The sequence below is a fragment of the Aphelocoma coerulescens genome, chromosome 8 (genome assembly GCF_041296385.1).
Source record: "Aphelocoma coerulescens isolate FSJ_1873_10779 chromosome 8, UR_Acoe_1.0, whole genome shotgun sequence".
Taxonomy (NCBI): Eukaryota; Metazoa; Chordata; class Aves; order Passeriformes; family Corvidae; genus Aphelocoma; species Aphelocoma coerulescens.
In genome coordinates, this window is record NC_091022.1 from 10581361 (window position 1) to 10600215 (window position 18855).

At 39.2% G+C, this 18855-nt stretch overlaps 1 protein-coding gene across 4 annotated transcripts in view; it reads right to left on the bottom strand.

Moving 5' to 3' along the window:
* The window catches only part of DENND1B (DENN domain containing 1B), a 165500-nt gene that overhangs the window by 89385 nt on the left and 57260 nt on the right, over positions 1–18855 (bottom strand). For all 4 annotated transcript variants that reach the window (XM_069022482.1, XM_069022481.1, XM_069022480.1 and 1 more), the window contains exon 4: positions 7828–7877. In XM_069022482.1, the coding sequence (XP_068878583.1) occupies positions 7828–7877 (50 nt within the window). The remainder of the gene's footprint in view (positions 1–7827; positions 7878–18855) is intronic.

An 18855-nucleotide genomic window follows, 5' to 3' on the forward strand; every position in this document is an offset into this window, starting at 1 on the left:
GTTCAATCTTAGATGACCAAACTGAAAATTAGTTCCAAGAGAAGCTGAAAATCATCACAGACCTCAATCTACAAATCAGAGCAGAATTTTTTTTTTTCACTTTATCCCTTGGAATATGGGGCAGAGGGGGTTGCTGTGGCTTTTGTTGGTTTTTGCTGGTTTGTTTGGGTTTTTCTAAATCTCCAGCAAAAATAATGTATAGAAAATTTTCCCCCTAGGTAAAAAGAAAGTAGCAGTTGATCAAAGGGCAGGAGAAGCCACATAGGACACAGGGGTTTTATACAGCTTAACACATGCATGACAAAGGTTTAAAGATTAGCTAAGTAGTACCACTACCGAGCCTGTAGAGCCTCTGACTCCTTTCAGTTTGGTTCAGCTCCTCATGAACATAAGTGACTAGGCTGAAACAAAAGCCTGTGCTGAGCATACAACATAGAAGATGCACTTAGTCCAATATAACCACCCATGAAAATTAATGGGACTTTCTTTTGTTAGGTGATTAAACTCAAATCATTAAAACAAGCACTTTGCTTGGTTGCCTTCAACAGCCTGGAACAATCTAACGCTCTCTTTTAACACTGCAAACACCCAATGGCTTCTGCTCAGTCCCTTCTTGCTCGGGTTCTGCGTAGCTGGGATGGTGCACACTGCGCCTGGCACCACAGAGCCATCAATAACCAGGCCTTACTGCTCCCCTGCCAACCATGCAATTTGCTCTTTCACATCCCTGCACTTTGCTCTTTACTACAGGGAGTAGATTGCCATGAAATGTGTTCTGTGGCTCCATCACCCCTGCAAACCCTGGGGCCGGGGGCTCACACACAAACTCAGCAGCAGCTGCTCGGTCGGGAGCACTGGAAATGCTCCGTGTAGTGACCTCCCTCAGCTGCCTCCTGCTCCCACCCGCTCTCTGCTCAGCCACGTCCCACTCTGAGGCTTGGAGCTTCCAGCAGCCATGCCTGGCTTCTCCTTACACCACAAAACACCTGGCAGGGTTAGGCTGGAGTCTCTGTGCGCCACCATATTAACACAAATTATTTTTAATGTACTGTGTACATGAATGTCAGGCAAAATGTCTGTACACAGGGTCACTTTAAAAATGAAATTTAAATTATGGTATTTTCTATTAAAAATAGCCCAGCTGAGTTATGAGTTCAGTGGAAAGCATTTCCAGTGCCATCTCACCACCTCCAAATCGCTATCTTCCCTTTGCTTCTTTAAGAGGGGCAACTCCATGTTTTGACAGTCAGTGTAAAAGTAGTCCAGCTTGAATACTGCTTCCCACACAGTTTGGAAAAGATGTGAGCAGCAAGTCCCAGATTTTTAATATGAGAACTACTCCAAGGCTACAACTGAATTTCCACAAGAACCCAAAAGTTTGCATTTGGTCCCGTTTGCTACAAAAGAACAGCTAACAGAAGCCAGTGACCAACCATCTGGACTATGTATTCTGTTCAGTTTAAAATACTGAATAAATTCTGGATTTCTAATTTGAGAGCTCCATTTAAGATGTGGGGGCAGCAAGGATGCCTGTTCCTCTACTCCTCTTCAGCAGAATTAAAACTGACTGTGTGTAAGCCTTACAGAGAAAAACAAATGATAACTGGGGATTTCTATTGATAGATGACCACAATGTATAAATCAGACACATAAAACATCCCAGAAGTGCTAGCACTAGAGTTTTAACACAAATATAGGATGTTCCATCATGCAGACAAACACTGGCCACCTGGGGTTTGTGCCTCTCTGTTTCACTGCAGCACATTCAGGTTGTTCAGAAATCAAGTCTTGCCTCCAGAAACAGGCAGCAGCTCCTGGCCCTGTTACTGGACCACAGCATTGATGCCTCTCAGGTTTTTCTTAGCATGAAAATCAGCACAGATATAATGAAATTATGACATACCAGAATTCCCTCAACAAAATGCTATCTGGACTTTTTGCTGGAGCACAAGAGAAAGTAGCCCAGCCTGCAAAACCTTTCTGCAGAATGCTGGTCTAGTCAGCTGTTTGAAGAGAGCATGATCTGCTCACTTCAGGTGAGAGCAGGCACAAATCGTTCCCAACCAGCACTGACATTGCCTCGCTCATTCCTCTGCCTTGCTTTTGACTTACTTTCAACTCTTGCCCTGCATGCTTACTTTTAATGTTAGTTCAACAATAATAAATCACTAATAATGAAGAATGTGTGTAAATACTTATTAACCCTGCAGACTACAATGGGCTCTTTCAAGGTTATTACAGTTCACTATAGAAATAAAAATAGGTTTTAAAATTTTCTATGTACCTACACAATGCAGAAAAGGCTCTTTAGTACCCATGGAGCAGGTAAAGAATAATTTTAAAGATTTTTGTTTACACTACAGCCATTGCTCAGGCCTCATTTTAAGAGAGACTTGAGAGAGCTGATTAAGGCAGGAACTGAATCTCTGCTTCAAACAAAAAACAGCATAGCTAATCATTAAATTTATCCCTTGCTCTCCTTAAAAATTTCTCTTCTTCCAAATTATTTTGTTTAAGATAGAGCAGATGTTTGAAATTATTTTCTCTTCAAATTTTAGAAATTTTTGAAGAGCTTCAAAAAACTTAAGACCTTATACATGGGAATAGATATTTCTGTTTTCTTTTAAAAATAAGTCATAAAGTTACTGGTATTGTTACTTACAAAATGTTATGTACACCGTAACTAATATACACAGTTCTGACTGAAGCTTTGGTGGCTGCTACCTAAACCTGATAATTTCACATGTATTACAACTCCCAAACTGTTGAAAAAGCAAACCCCATCAGTCAGTCACCCTAATTTCTCAACAGAATAGAATAGAAAGTGTTTCAAGTAGGAATTTGAAAACCAGATGTTAAGATAGTAGTACAAGCTGATGGAGAGGCTGAGGAGACAGTAACACTAGGTTGGGCAGTGTCCTGCAGCTAATTGCCATCCCCAAATCTAAGCTTCAGGAACTATTTTCTGCACTTCCAGGCCCACTCCAGCACCCACAAGTCCACAGCTTAGGCTCCCTGTGTGGAGAGCTCCTCTGTTCCAACCAAGCTATCTGATACGAGCTCTGCCTCCCAAAAAAACCCAACTCTCTACAATTCAGTAAAAAAAGGAACAGGAAAAAAACTGCAGAAGATATGAAAATGGAGAATGCCACCACCAAGTAAGAAAACTCCCACAAATAAAAAGCACAGTTAGCTTATTAATGGGGTTATGTTTTCAAAACAACAGAAGCATTAAAAGAAACCACAACTACTTAGTAAAGAGTCTCACTGGGAGTATTTAAGTTGCAACAGAAGCCTGTCTAGAAGCTCTGTCTCAGGGCCCTGACCATCACACCTGGCCAGAGGTCTATGGGAGCACACAGAGGCTCCCGTAGCGTTCCCAGGTTTCCTCCCAGACAGGTCCACTTCTGCACACACACAGAAACCAAACAACCCCTGTTTGAAATCAATAGTTGCACTCTTCACAGTGCACACTGCAGCCTGTCCTTACACTCGTCTCTCACACATACACTCACTGTTACACAAACATGTGCCATAATGCAGTGAGACACAAGATGCAAAGAACTCAATTGTGTGTAACTGCTGCTACATTTCTGAGTTCACAACTCACCTCGAAAACTACCTACAGTGCCTGAAGGGTACAGGAAATGCTATAGTTTATTTACCTTCACCCATATAGCTTGAAAGACTTTCTTGATTATTCACTTTTCATTCTCAACTATTTCCTCTGAAAGCACAATTTTTGTGTAAGGTATCTTATAAGTGCCTTTCACAAGATCAGCAAAGCCACTGTTTTGCATTTGTCTTGATCATAATTGTGTTTCTGCACAGACTTTTACCACAAATATCAACGAAAACAACATTAGCCAGGAATGGGAGAGTGACAGTGATGTCAATCCTGCTATCATTACTCAGTGACCCTAATATGAGTTAAATAACCTGCACATTTATTCCCATACTCAAGTGACATTCTGCTGCTAAGGAGAAATCCTCTACTGTAGAAGCACCATTGATTATTTTCCAAAATCTAACACTTCCCTGCGACTGGGTGAGCACCGTGGGGGAATTGATGAGGTACACATCACTGTCTCCATGCTGATCCTACAGGCAGTTCCCAAAATGCCTTATCTAAAAGAGGCTTGCATGCTTCACATTCAGCAGGAGAAATGCATCCTGAAAGGGAAAAGACTGAGGAATGAGAGGAAGTACTTATGGTGGAGAGAAATGGCAGAGACTCAAAGCACAGATAAAAATGAGGGGTCAAGCAGTGATGTAGCACAACTTCAGACTGAACCTGAAATGGCTCCAAAAGGAACAAGAGAAGTCCTACCCTCACTAGTCATCACCCAACTACATAACTGATGGATGTGGAGATCGAGGTATGGACTCTGCAAAGTTACACCTGATTGAGGGGGAAAGTACAAAATACTGCTTGAGAAAGAAAAGTGAAGCAAACCATGCAGAATTTGCACAGAGAATTTAAGGAACAAGAAAAGAACAAAGTGGTTTTGTCTGAACCATTGTTATGACTTTAGCAAACATTAAAAGGAAATTAAAATCTCTGTCCTCAAATGTTAAATCCTCCTAGACCATCTGAAAAGAAACAAACAGTACCAGAGAAAAGGTTCCTTATTCGTAAATACATACATGCAAACTGTTAGAATGTTATACAATTGCACCATTTATTAAACATAAAATAATTTATTCACAAAAAGAGACATAGGTACTTGGAGGAAATGCTCAAGAACTTCTATGATGTAATTCATTTCTTAATCCCTTCAAAATAAAACATAAGCCTTAACTAGAAGTAATGAAATTATGCATTTGTTTTCAATAAAAATTTTATATAAAACTCAAAGTTTAAGTCATGGTGAAAGAATTTTTTTTTTTACACCATTGTGCCTCTTTTGGCTTGACTTTCAGTTTTAATTTAATGGGAGTTAATTCTAGATTTTTAATTACCATTCCCAGTATGTACTTTTGATAATTAGATTGAGTAGTGTACAGTTACTTATAACATCTGCAGAAAGTATGCCTGGTGAGATGATGCAAGCAGCATCCGACAGTGAGAACTAAATCTGGATCTATGATCGTTGCAGTACAGTGAATAAAAGAAAATCAAATACATATTCTCATTTCTTTCCTTTTTCAATTCCTTAAGTAATTAATATAGGTGAGTTGAAAGAAAAAGGGTGATGATGATCTTACTACTATGCTTTAGCTTTCCCCTCTCCATAATTTGAAGAACACAGATTTCCTATTTAAGTTTTACTTAGCTAGATAACAGAATTAACACTCCATTCCCTATAACTCTGCTGTGTAGTAGAAATCCAGAAGCAATCTATGGAACAGAGTCACATCTTTTAAATATCTTGATCAGCAGAATCAGTGGCAGTTATCACTTCTGCACTAGTAATTTCTAGCTCTTAATAGGCTCAGATAATGCTTGAAGTTGCTTATATACATACATAAATATACATATATTACACATATGCATATAAATATACATATATTACAGATTGAGAAGCTATGCTCTCTGCAGTACAATATGCTCAATAAATGAAATATATATTTTCTATTTCAGTTCAAATGTTTCTGTACAGAAATAGCCATTGAAACTACCTGTAAAATACTTGGTGTGCCCTCTATCATGATCCTATGTACAAGAGGAAAACTATATATACATACATATATATATTCATCAGAGAAGTGAAAATCACACATACGGCTAGACAAATACTAAAATGATTGTCACATCTTTAATGTCCAATGGAAAAAAGCCCTATAAAAAGGAACTTCCACAATGTTTTTCTCAATCCTTTTCTTTATCACTTCAAATTTCAAAACAAAAATAATTAAACTGGGAAAGCAGAAGACAGCTGGTTTTGTTTAAAAAAATTGGTGTGCCCACGTTAAAGAAAACGCTTGAGCTGAGTAGTAAATGGCAAATGCATCATGCAGCCAGTAAGTTGTTCACACAAATAACTTGCCTGTAACAGTCCCCACTCTCCTGAAAGAGCTTCCAGCATTTCTATCCTTTCCTCCACAATAGCTCTGCCCCTCCTTGTCTGTGCTCTGTTACACTCCCATGATCCCGTGCTGCTTTTGGTTCTTCCTCAAATCCCCCAGAACTCAGCTCCCAGGAATTCGGCTACGCAGGAAGCTGCGAGTGCAGCACCCGTTCCAAAGACACCACAGCGCTGCCTGAGCAGTCTGCAGGCCAGACTGGTCGGCCTTATTCCCCTCAGCAGTATCCCAGCTTCCAGGAACCTCCACTCCTTCTGTCCAGCTGACAAGTCTGATGAAATTTGTAGAAATTTTGCACCTTTGAGAACACTACAGTCAAGCATGAGGCCAACAGTCAAAAACCATACCTGGTGAGGGGGCACAGGGGGTATTAACAAACAAACAACAAACCTCCCTTAACTTTTTCCCTTTTCCTCCCTTTTTTCTTTGCTTTTTATCCCTTCAGATAATCAGCTAAACTACATACTTAGCTATGCTAAAAATTCATGTATTCCCACAGTTTACTAAGTTCATCCTCCTCATACAGGCAGCTAAGTGCCTTCTGAATGGTTCAAGAGAAATAGTTAAGGTAAGACATGTTATTTGAAAATAATTATTTGCTGCCACTGATTATCTTCTTGCCACTGGATGGCAGCAACAGAACCTCACCTTTTTCTGTTATCCTCAAATTTTATTTCCATTATTCATCTTCATTACCAATTTTAAACAGAATTCTGTACATATCTTAAGCACATTAAAGACTTCAATGCTTTAAAGCCAACACTGACAACCGTATTAGTTAAGTCATTAGAACAGCTTAAAGGACAGTGAGCTTAACCAGCTCAAAACCCAAACAACTTAATTAAATTTATCTATAAAAGACTAAACAAGCCTAGTTTACTTCAGGGAAGTTGTGTTTATAAAGATCTTTATTTTGCCAATGTGTTTTGCTGCAGAGACTCTCTTCTTTCCTCTCTACACACACCAGCTTTTCCTCCACTGGGAGCAGCTTCTTGCATCTGATAGATGCTTCTCATCTCCAAGTCTCCATCTACAACCGAGAGCCATGTTGTTCTGAAATTGGCTCAGCCTGCACACTACCTGGGTGTATCTTTCATTAATTATGCAAATAGAGCTTCTAATTCAATCTTTGCCAATTCGGACAATACAGGTTTTCCAAACCGAGTGAGTTCAATCTATTAAATTAATTACCATTAATCATTTTGACAAGCCCAAATAAATATTTTCATTAATAAAAACATTTTATATGAACAATTTAAATGACTGGCAGTATTACATGGAAGCCAGACTATAACTGATATCAGAAAGGTAAGGACTAATTAATTATAAATAATGGTCTTGATTCTTTGAGAAAAATCAATTGCATATTCAGCTACTTCCATGTAATTAAAGTCTTAATTTCTTTGAACTCAAACAACACGTTTTCTGTACTGCTCAATGAGTTTTTATATCCTGGTGCACCGTAACATTTTTATGAAGCTTGCTGCTTGAAGGAAACTGTGTTATATCCTTATACTTACACAGATGGTGTTCATAATTACAATGGACAAAACTGGGACCTGCAATGTAGCTCTACCTTGACAGAGATATTCCTAAAATTCTGTAAGGATTGCATTTTGCTGGGGTAGTTTCCTATTAGTGACTTCATACTTACTTGAACAAAGGGCATGTTTTCTCATCTGCAGGTGCAAGTTTAGGGAGTACATTACATTTGCTTTTTCTTTAAATCCTTGCTTGTAATTATGCTAAAAATAATTTTCTATGAAATATTTTTAAATAAATGATAACTGTAGCACATACCTTTCAACGTCAAAAGGAAAGCAGAACTTTGGGACACTGTTCAGCACTTCCTGAAAATACAAGCAAAAGAAATGAAGTTAAGAGTTTTTTGAAAAGGCTTTTGAAAGGTTTGCTTTTTAAAAAAATGGCCAAAAATACTCGTAACAAATAATAAGTTCAAGGAATATATGATTGCAAAAAAATACAGCACACGTTCCTGGACTGAAATAATTGATTATTAAAAAAGAATTAAGTTTGTGCTTTGGCAGATTGCAAAGACAATGCCATAGAAGCCCCAGGAGGGAAAGGCCTGGCCTGAAGGGTATTAACACCCTTCACATCCCCGCTGGGATTCCCTTCAACAAGGCCATATGGATTTTACAAGAAGCACCACACCATATGGGTAAGCCACGTCTGCTGCTACTTGTACCACAGACTAGCCACAGGGACTTCTGACAGATCCTGGCTCAAAAATACAAATGTTGTTTCAATTAAAATGCAGGCAGAGAAAAGGGAATGAAGTTGGCAGCAGAACGAATTACAGAGAGGTATAACAACTCTATACATGTTCCATAGTCAAATGCTGAAAATGATGGAAATCATCTACTGGTCCAAAGCAGAAATTTATATCATTAACCCTTTGGGTTTCACAAGCAAGCCTTGCTATTAATAAAGGAAAGTGGGGAGAGTGCAAAATCCACCAGATCTACATTCATACCAAAGTATGAAAGGATAATGTGACTCTTCCGTGCAGAATTTTATTTAAGAAGCTGTTTAGTGGCAAATAAAATGTGTTAATTAAAATATAAAAATGCTCTCAAACTAGTCAACGTTTTTCTTTAAAAAAAAATTAAGAAGTGAATTACCAGATCATTTAGCAGCAAATATTAAACAATGACTTTACAAGATCCTAGAAAATAGGTTTTATTTCCTTGCTCCCAACTGGAAAAACAAACCCCCTGTGAAATGCTTTAGCAAGAAGAGACAGTTGACATCAGTGCAGTTGGTCAAAGCTGCAGAATTCCCTTTTTGTAGCAGCCCAACAGACCTGTACTTCTGTATACACAAGCTGGCCCACAAGGTTTGTTTTCAGAAAAGAGCACGCTGATTACAAATTTCCAGGGCTGCACATGAGGGTTTAAGAAGTTGATCTAAGATGTTGGCACTCTCCAGCCTGAACACCCTGTTTACTGCATGTCAGACACTCAACTCCCATTAAGGGAAATTATGTATTTAAATTCCTACACACTACAATGACTATTCACTTCTAACATTTGCCAGGCTCAGTGAATAGTGTAAAATATAAAGAACCCATACAAGTTAATCAGCAAGAGAGGAACAGTTTAGGAAAAAGACACTGGTGACTACAACATGCATATGTTAGCTGCAACATTTTAAGGGTATATGATGTGCATCAGTAAATCTTCATGTGACACAAAATCAGGAAGTCAATGTTTTTAGAATTTCTAAGTCATACAAGCGAGTTCAAGAAATCTTTAGAACTTTTACTTGGTTAGCACAGTGTATGAAAGCCACAGATGTATTTTGGAAAAGGTTATTAACTCCATCATGAAGAACAGCAGTACATCTAATACTCTTCAAAAGGAACTGCTCAAGCACCATCCTGCCTGCTCTGAGTGCCCACTGCAGAAGGGTGAGAAGAGAAATATAAACAGGGAAGGTAAGTATTTGATTTTCTGCAGTCAGGAACAAGCACACACTATGCTAGTAGTAACAATAATAAACTCTTACAAAAGAGAGCAGACAGAACAGGCTAATCAAAACTTCTAACTCAGAAATTACCTAAACATTTCCAAATAGTCTCTCCCTTCAGGCTCATAAAGCTTGTTTTTCCTGTTCCAAAGAAATAGCATTTTATTCTTTTTCTAAATCTGCACCTATTCTCACACTATAGGAAGTGATTTTTCTCCTCACTACCAAGGATTTTAATTGCTGCCTGGTGAGCTTAGCACTGACTCAGAATTGGGTATGGAAATGTATTCATTTATGTTCCCCATTGTATTCTCTCAGAATAAATTATCACGCGAGGAAAAGAAAACAAAAACAAAAAAACCAAAGGTATTAGCTCAATATTTTGACTAAAGAACCTGAAAATTACGAGTGTGTTTCGCAGCGTTGCCCGGCCGAGCGACAGGCCAGGGCTCCCCCAGCGCCGCCCGGCCCTCCCCAGGCAGACACGTGCGCACAACTTCTGCGGAGCAGCCCCCGCTCGCTTCCCAACTGGCAGGAGCATCCCTCGGGGGACAAGTCTTTAAACCTCCGCACTCTTTAAAATTCAGCCAGCCAGCAGGTCTATAGACTGGTGTATAAACAGTATAGACACACACACACACACAAAAAAATCCTCTCTCAGCTTATGTCAGTGACAAAGCAGCTCAGCAGTTGACTGCTTCTCCCCTGACAGCATAAGCTGGGTTTACACAGATCAATAGATGGAAGTCCTACCTAGCTTCCAGGGCTCAGTTTCCTCCCTTAATTACAGGTGCTATTCAGATTTTTAAAATGGAAGAAAACAAGATGCCCCCAAAATGCTGCTAGACGAATTTAAAATGCAAATGATATTACACAGACATTCACATACACAGTTACTATTCGTGTACAATTACAGTTGGTACTTGCAGCAACCTCTCTATTGGATAAAATTTGAATGCTGTCTCCTAATGGGTCATCAATTTTCAAGGCTCCCTAACCAGCCAGGACCTCCTCCTGAGTCAACACAAACACTCTCAGAAAGAGAATAACATATTTGTTGTTTCTTATACTCACAACTTTATAAAATTATCTATTTATTTCTGAAGGCAAAAGGTTGTACAAGTCTTCAGAAAGCAAAATATCTTGATTCACACGTCCCATGCTTACTTCCTCCTCTGGTTCTCACAGTATTAGTGCTTTCAGAAATGGTCCTTGTGTCATAAACAAGGTTTATACAGAGGGAAGATGATCATGAGGTAAAAGAAAAAAAATTAAAACCCCCACAAATAAAGGGTTATCTACTTGCTTTCAAACATTGGCTAAAAAACATCTACAGGTGCATACACAATTGTGTTTAATTGCCAAGTTAAAGGATAACTATCTCATTCCTTATGCAAACTCAAAGAGAAAAAAGAAAATCATAAAATTAGTATCATGTGAACTTATGGCATGTTGCTTCCCTTGAAAAAAAGCTTAAACAAAGACAGAAATGGTATTTATAAAAATATTTCCCTTATGCCTATAGCACAGCAGCAGAACCCCAGACTCTCACAGGCTCATTGTGCAGTGGTTTTATTAATTCAGTCTCATTCGTTGCACTGTACAACTCCAGCCTGGCCTGGTCATGCTCACTGGCTCTACAATGAGAGGATATTACAGAAGCCTGAAAGTTAAGAATTATTTAGCATTCCTTGCTTGTTTTGATACCCACTCAGCTAATTCTGTGTATCAGCATTTTATAAAGCAATGTAATCAGTGGCAGAAATGCTTCTGAATTCATACACGCCAGCTTTCTGGGAAAAAAGGTCCTGGTAACTTTGTACTCTGGAAAGAAACACGGTCAGTAGTTAACTTCTGGCACTTTCGCCTTCGGATAGTCCAGATTTTCCTCTAGGTCTAAAGACAAATTATGAAGAATTCCCTGAAACTGTTTAACAGAAAAATTAATACTTCATAGCAATTACTAATTGGCTTGCTAGTCATATTCACGGGGCAGTCCCACAAAAGTCCTGTGCACATCGCACCATTTCACTTGCGGTGTGACACCACAGGATGGGTATAACACAGCTGTGTGACATGGCAGTCTCAGTGCCATGTGGGTGGCAAAACAGAGCTGTAGATGTGTCCTCTAAGCTCCACCTGCTGCAACACTTCAATTCACAGAAGATAGAAAATTTGTGCAATCTCAGCTCCCTAAAAATAGACCTGCTCTTTTCAGCTAACAATTTTCAGACTAAGTTGTGGATGGTGCTGCATTTTTTGACAGCTATTTCTATCCCAATACAGCTGCCACATAACACTTCATATATCCCTGACAAACATGCAAAGAGGAAGGAGATTCTGGACCATGTCGCAGAAGTTGTCACTAATGGATTCAAGCAAGATTAAAATTCCACGAAACTGAGCCACGTGTACATTTCTACAACCGTAGATTGTTTTGACCCACAAAACAAATTCCACTCCACTGCTGAGAACAAGTTTTGGTCCTCATTTGGTTGGCTAACATGCAAGCCACAACTGGCAAGGCCCTACAGCCTAATGACATTCAGAAGAATCGGGTTGCTCATAATGCTTAAGCACTGAGCCTTTTAGAACACTTGCTCTCCAAAAGGTGTTAGCATCTTTCAAAAGCTTATTCAGAGAAATATTTGTTGTCTAAAATGAATTTGGAGCTGAGTACCTGCAAAGGAGGATGAGATCACTTACAGAATTTCAGTTAATTTCTCTTGTTCCTGCTTCCTGTCTCCTCTACCTGGCCACCTTTCAGTTACGTGCCTCAGGAAAGGATGCCAGATAGGCAGCTGAAGGTTTTTGGCAGCTTAGTCTGGTGTTTTGTGCTCTACACAGCAACAAGGGCACAGGTAAGGGCACAGACAGATGAGGCAGCAGCGATGCATTTTCCTGGTCATAAAATCAAGAGTCAAACACAGTTAGAAGGGGGAAAGAGATTTACCTTGGTATTTATTTTAAGGATCTTTAGGTGCACACATCTAGGTCAAATGCACCAAAATGCACACCCTAATGCACACCTCCAAAAGATCTGGTCTAACATTATGGGTCTTACTAATTAGCATATCTATCAAAAATTCCCCAATGAGAGGCTTGAATGAGCCCCTCTCCCCAAGGAGCCTTCCCCTGGATGGTTCTGTCTTAGTTTACAGAATGTTTTTGAGAGGACCTTGGGGTCTGGGGCAAGCTATCTTCTACTTACAAAGCTTCTAAAATGTTTAGTCTCTTAGCTGAACAAACAAGTCCAAGAATGTAGGCAAAAAGCACTAAGAATACAGAAGTTGTAAAAAAGGTATAACGGGTATAAAAGAAAAGGCAAAAAATCTTCATGGTATCAGCAGGACAGGAAGACTTTCGACAACAAGGCAATGGGATGAGCTTGAGATCTTAGAGAAGAAAAATCTCACCAACAAATAACTCTCGTAGTGGTGTCAGTGGAGGCCTGAAGGTCAGCTGTACCTGTGACTGAACTTGCAGATGATTGTTGCAATATCACTTAGAACCAACAGGACGTTAAATACACACAAAAAGAAATGAAAAAAGCTTTAAGGACCAGAACAGCGAAGGACCAGGGTGTGGTGCACTCCAACTGCAGATATGCTACAGGATGCTCTTGCCCTGTGGAACAGACTAAGACTGGTGTCCCAGGCAGCACACTTTTTACTGCTTTTACAGCAGCTTTCAAAGGCACTTCACAAGAAGGAAAGCTAATCCTGCATGATTAATCTCACTATCCTGCAAGACTGAGAAATAAGATTTTCTAAACAACCACAGAGCAGTTTCAAAATTCAGAGATTTCACTAAATTATGAAATGTTGGTGTCTCTATTTGCCTAATTGCTCCTGAATCTCATCATATAACCAGATAAAAATAAAGCCTATTTCAGACAGTTGTGTCCAGCACAGCATACAGGGAATCAATTAAAATAACAAGCTCAGTTACAAATAGCAGAATAAAACCAACATGAAGTTCAGCACAGGCTAATTTTCCTGCTTAAAGAAAAAACCCTTCAAATTTCCTGGAATTCATAATAAAAACATAAAAATTGACAACGCTGTTCTTCCCAAAGAAAGTTCCCATTAGAATAAGTTTAGATTCAAATGTTACCATCTACCTCTACCCCTGGCAAGGCAAACAAAAACAAGATAAATATTACTTCGCCACACATCTCTAGCCTGCATGTAATATTAGTATTCCATGCAACAAAAAATAGTTTTCCCTTAGTTCCCTGACTCATGTCAGGGAGACCATTATTCCCTAGGCAGTATCAGAGAGCTGGGAAAAACAGGAAACATGCTCTTCCATCTCCATTCTTCAGATTACTATGTGAGCAACATTTAACTCTTAAGGTGGTAGAATATTTACTATATTTTAAAAAATTAATTATATTTTGTAGTGGAAAAAAAAAGGAAGAAAAAGGCACCAGTGTATAGCACACAACTTTCTATCACCATGCTGTAGGGAAAAAGTGGCTATTTATTAATCAACACTTTCCATGTCTCTAACACTATCTGGAAACTCAACAGAGAAGTTCTCTTAACTAAAATGACAGGAGACATCATTTTCTGAATCCAAATATGTAAGTCTCTGTAGGTCAGGTTAAAATCCCCGACTCATCCTGCACAGGTAAGGGGGCAGCAATATTTGTTTCACTCAAGACCTCTTCAGATCTGCCCCTGCTTACAACAGCAGTTAAGATGCATCTTTGGCAGCAGTGCTGAGAACCTCCTGCACATCCTGCTCAGATGCCGTTTCACCAGTGGCGACAAAATAACCACCGTAAAATAAAACACAAATTAAAATTGGTTCTTATTTATTTACCTGTTAGTTTTTTCATTCCACCTTAGAATATTCTGACAGCAAGGGACAGAACTGAGCTATTTGAAATATAGTCAACTCTACGTATTCAATCTATTGCTTTAAAGTGAAGTTTGCAGTCTCAGAAATGCCTATGAAACAGTATCAAATATATCGTATCTGGTCAAAAGGCCCCTATTTGCAAGATTTCCTTCTCAGTCACCAAGAAAACCTATTTATAAAAGGAAAACTAACTATAAAAGAACACTACAAATAATGAATATCTGCATTTCCATGAAAAAGAAATATACTGAAAAAATCATAACATTTCAAGCACGACAAACTCTACTCTGGACGCAACTAGATATGTTTCAAATTGATTTTAACTCCAAGCGTATTTTGTTCCAAATATATTCTGAATATTTTTTTCCCCCTCACCAAGTACTGCATTAGTTGCCTAAAAGACAAGTCCTGAAACAGAGAGTGTCTGTAAATAGCAGGATGCCATTCCTTGTCTATAAAGCTTTTCATGAACAACGGGCCTGCCCAGTAAATACCCAGTACTGGTGTACACAGAGAGGTCAGCACCAGCCCTGCAGATTGCTCCTGCTCAGGCTGGGCAGTGAAACTGTCTTGTAACACCAGGTGATGCTCTTCCAGAATCACCAGCTTCCCACTGGTTATTTCACAAAATGACTGCACAGCATATGCCAGGAAGAAATCCTGATTTCACTGGCAATTCAGAAAGTCAGAAGTAGTCAGAAAATGAAGCATCACATGAGTTAAAGAACAACTGGGGTGCCACGCTGAGAGAAAGCATCTGTAGCAGAGCGTGATTTATGCAGATAAACAAGGTGAGACAGTCCAAAAGCCAAACCCTTGTTTGGGCTCATCCAGGCCTAAATGTGCAGCCCTGTGGGATGGTGCTGGCTCCCATGGCTGTCAGCAGCAGGGGAAGTCAGGGAGGGAACTGCACCACCTTGTACAGGGTACTGAAACCAATGACGTGTGCGGTCTGAGTTTCTTGGTTACAAGAATCCACAGCCAAAAGAAAAGGAACCGAGAAAGGAAATCAGCTTCTAAGGAACCTGCTGGGATTGTAATTCCTTAAATAAAATTGTGATATTTTTATAAAGGAAACATTTACTTTTTGTTTTGCACTCAGCATAGGTTACATTCTAAGCTTCACCATAATGCAGCTCAGTAAGAATTGCTTGCAGTAATAGTTTTTCAGTACTAAATTGAGATATTATCAAGTGTGTTGAAAAACGGAAGGAAGATGAAACAACTCCAGATGAAAGACCAAAGAGGAAAAGGGAAGAAGCAAACAAGCATAAATTTAAAGTGCTAACGTGCCCCTAGTGTTACCTGATGCAGACAGATGATTGTCCCAAAAAATAAAATAGAGTGGCCATACAACTGGGTCTCTTTTTCCCAAGAAGATATGCAATGTACATTCACTTTGCCTATGGCTGAGCCTGTCCAGACCTTCTGGCTCCCTGCTCAAAGCCTCTGGCAGCTTTATTGCCAGCAATTACTCTGCAACAATTGGAGGCTGGTGTTGCTGCATGTGAGCATCAGTTAGCCACCTCAGCACTCAGTCAATCAGCTTAGCACTGACCTCTAATACAGCACAAGCCAACTTTGAACAGTTAAGACAAGAGGGAGGCAGCTTTCACCAGCAAGCCAGGCAGCACAAGCAGCTACAGCCAAGAAAATTTTCAGCTGCTTCACTTTGATCCAGAAGAATGAAATGGCCCATGCTCAGGGAAGGCAGTCATAAACCTAACCCAAGTATTCACAACACTTACTGAAAAGTTAGTAGGAACCCTGTTCCTACAGTAGGATGTCTCCATGAATTGAAAGAGGTCTTCTCTCTTCCAAAATTTAGTTTAAAATTCAAGAAGGGGTGCCCTGAGCGTTCAGTGGCCCAGTATGTTTTCTAATCATAGTCATTAGTGCCTCATGAAGGAAAAAGGGCAGAGAGAAGTGTGCACTGTACCCTCAGAGACAGGTGATTTCTCATATGTGGATCTTTCATTATCAAGTGTACATTTATTAATGACTGCACATAGAAACACACACACAAAAGCCAGAAACTCAACACCTCTGCTTAAGGAAGAAGCAGAGAGAGTCTACCAGCCAGGTAGTTCACAATGCCTTGAAAACTCATACAGAAGTAATGAGCACCAGGAATAGTTATATTCTGATGGATTAATGCGTTTCTCTTCCTGATTACCTGCCTGGAACTGCTTCACCTTCCTTATTCCTGGTCCAAGATCCCAAACCAAGTAGCCTGGATCCCTCCAGCTGCAGCCCACTAATCACCCTTGCATTGTTCTTGCTGCTCCTGTTCCTGATCTCAGTCCCACAAAAGATAGTCAAAAGAAAGAACAAAGTCTTGTTCTTTGCCTGGTTCCTTGATTTCATCACATGTGGATTATGCACTTTGATCCCAGACCATTTCCTAACACAAGCAATATGTAAAAAAGTACTTTATTTAACAAAATATCAGCAAATTATTTGAAGAGACACTCCAAATACCTGTAGCAGTAACAGTGAACCAATGTACCTCAAATGCTCTCTCAGTTCTCCAGAAAACATCATCAAGAAAGGCAAAAGAAGAGCCCAGAACCAAACTCAGTGTTCGGGTTACATTCAGTATTTAACAGAAAAAGAGGCTGCACTAATTAGGATATTCCTAAAAGTGCAGCAGTAAGCTTGAGACACAAAAGCAATGCTGAAAGTAAAAGAGAGGCAACAAATTGAAGACTGAAATGGAAGGAGGGTATTAAGCAAGCAGATGAGAAAGTATAAGGTATCCCAGAATAAGGAATTAGGGGACGTTCGACTGGAATATTCTGGGGGCAGCTGAGGTCAATCAACAATGACATCACACATGAAAATTTGGCAGTCTTTCTGGAAGATGTTCCAAATGATTGTCATCACTATTTCAGCCATCAGTTAATTTTTTCTTCTTTGGTTTGGCACATCGCTGTAGGCTGGAATCTGATTTGGCTTTGAAATAAGCCAAATCAGCAACAGTTATTTTCGATAGCCTGATACAGAATATCTGAAGGAAAGTCAAATATTAATTCTGTACTTATTTGAGCAAACAGAGAAAAAACTACTTCTACAAAACGTGGTCCCCCAATATCACAGCTGTATGATTTTTAAAAATGGCTAACATATGCATACAGTCTATTAAAATGCACATAATTTATTTGACTCAAAATGAAAACATATCTAACAAGTAATTCCATTCATCTGGCCCTTTTTCACCCAGCCTTAAGATATACAAATGTGTGCCTTTTCACCAGAACACAGCAGCTGGGAATGAAAAGAAAAGCATTCAAATGATCATTTTCACATCATATTCCATCGTCTTTTCACCAGCTTCTCCCCAGCCTTTCTTTGAGTCCCATTCTGTTATAAGAGAGCTGCTTTTTAGATCAATTCATATTTCCATAATCCACTCTGCTGTTTCTCTCTCTCCTCCCCAGGGTGGACTAACCCCTGCATCCAGAACTATGGCTTACAACTGTCATTAAGACCTGTAACAATAAGAAGATAACAAAAGAGCTGGTAGAGATGAGGTTAGCCAGTACCATATGCTGATCAAGTTCAACATTTTTAACTTAAAAGCTCTATAAAACAAAACTCCCACAATTCTGAGAACAAGCATATTTCAGGTTGCCACCTGTCCTCAAAATTTCAAGGAAATTCCAAGTTTTCAGTATTGGGCTTTTATAATTTTAAAAATTTTAAAAATAGAAGTCTCAAAGATTTTTCTGTCTCTGTTGGGATGAATTAAAAGAAAAGGTTGAGAAAGCATCTTGGAATACTCACATCTTGAATGATGTAAGGGTCTCAGTGATTCTGGGTGTTCCCAGCACGTCTGCGTGGGCAGTTGTTTCACAGAATATTTATCAGGACTGAACAGATCTTTTCTGTTCACACAGTGCAGTTAGCAACTATAAATACACCTCTGAATCTTTTCCTGCTGATCATCTATCAACTGGGATTTGCATAGACAAAAAGCATTGCTGCCTTACACATTCAGTATTTTTCAGTAAAAACAGTATGTCTTCCAAACACAAAGTGTTAGAAAATCACTTTATCTTCACCAGATAAAGTCTCCTTGCAATGTACAAAATTGCCACGTTGCCATCATCTCAGCAGGGCTAATTGCTTTCCAAAAAGATTCAAGTTCCTAAATATCCCTTAGCTAAATATAATACAATAACATTTAGACAAAAACACTACTGAAAATTAGTAATCTCATTAGACTGATTCCTCCTTTCTCATACCAATGCACTCAAATATTAATCATACTTATTAATACACAAGCAACAAAATCCCCAAAATCTTTTTAAGATTTCCTGATAAAAACAATCCCACAAAGCAAGCACCTATCTAGTTAGCATAAACATTTGAAACATGCATTTAATGCCTCATCAGAATACAAGAACAAAGCCATCTCATGCAGAAAGCTGGTGAGATGCATCCCCTAACAGCACGCCTGCAGCC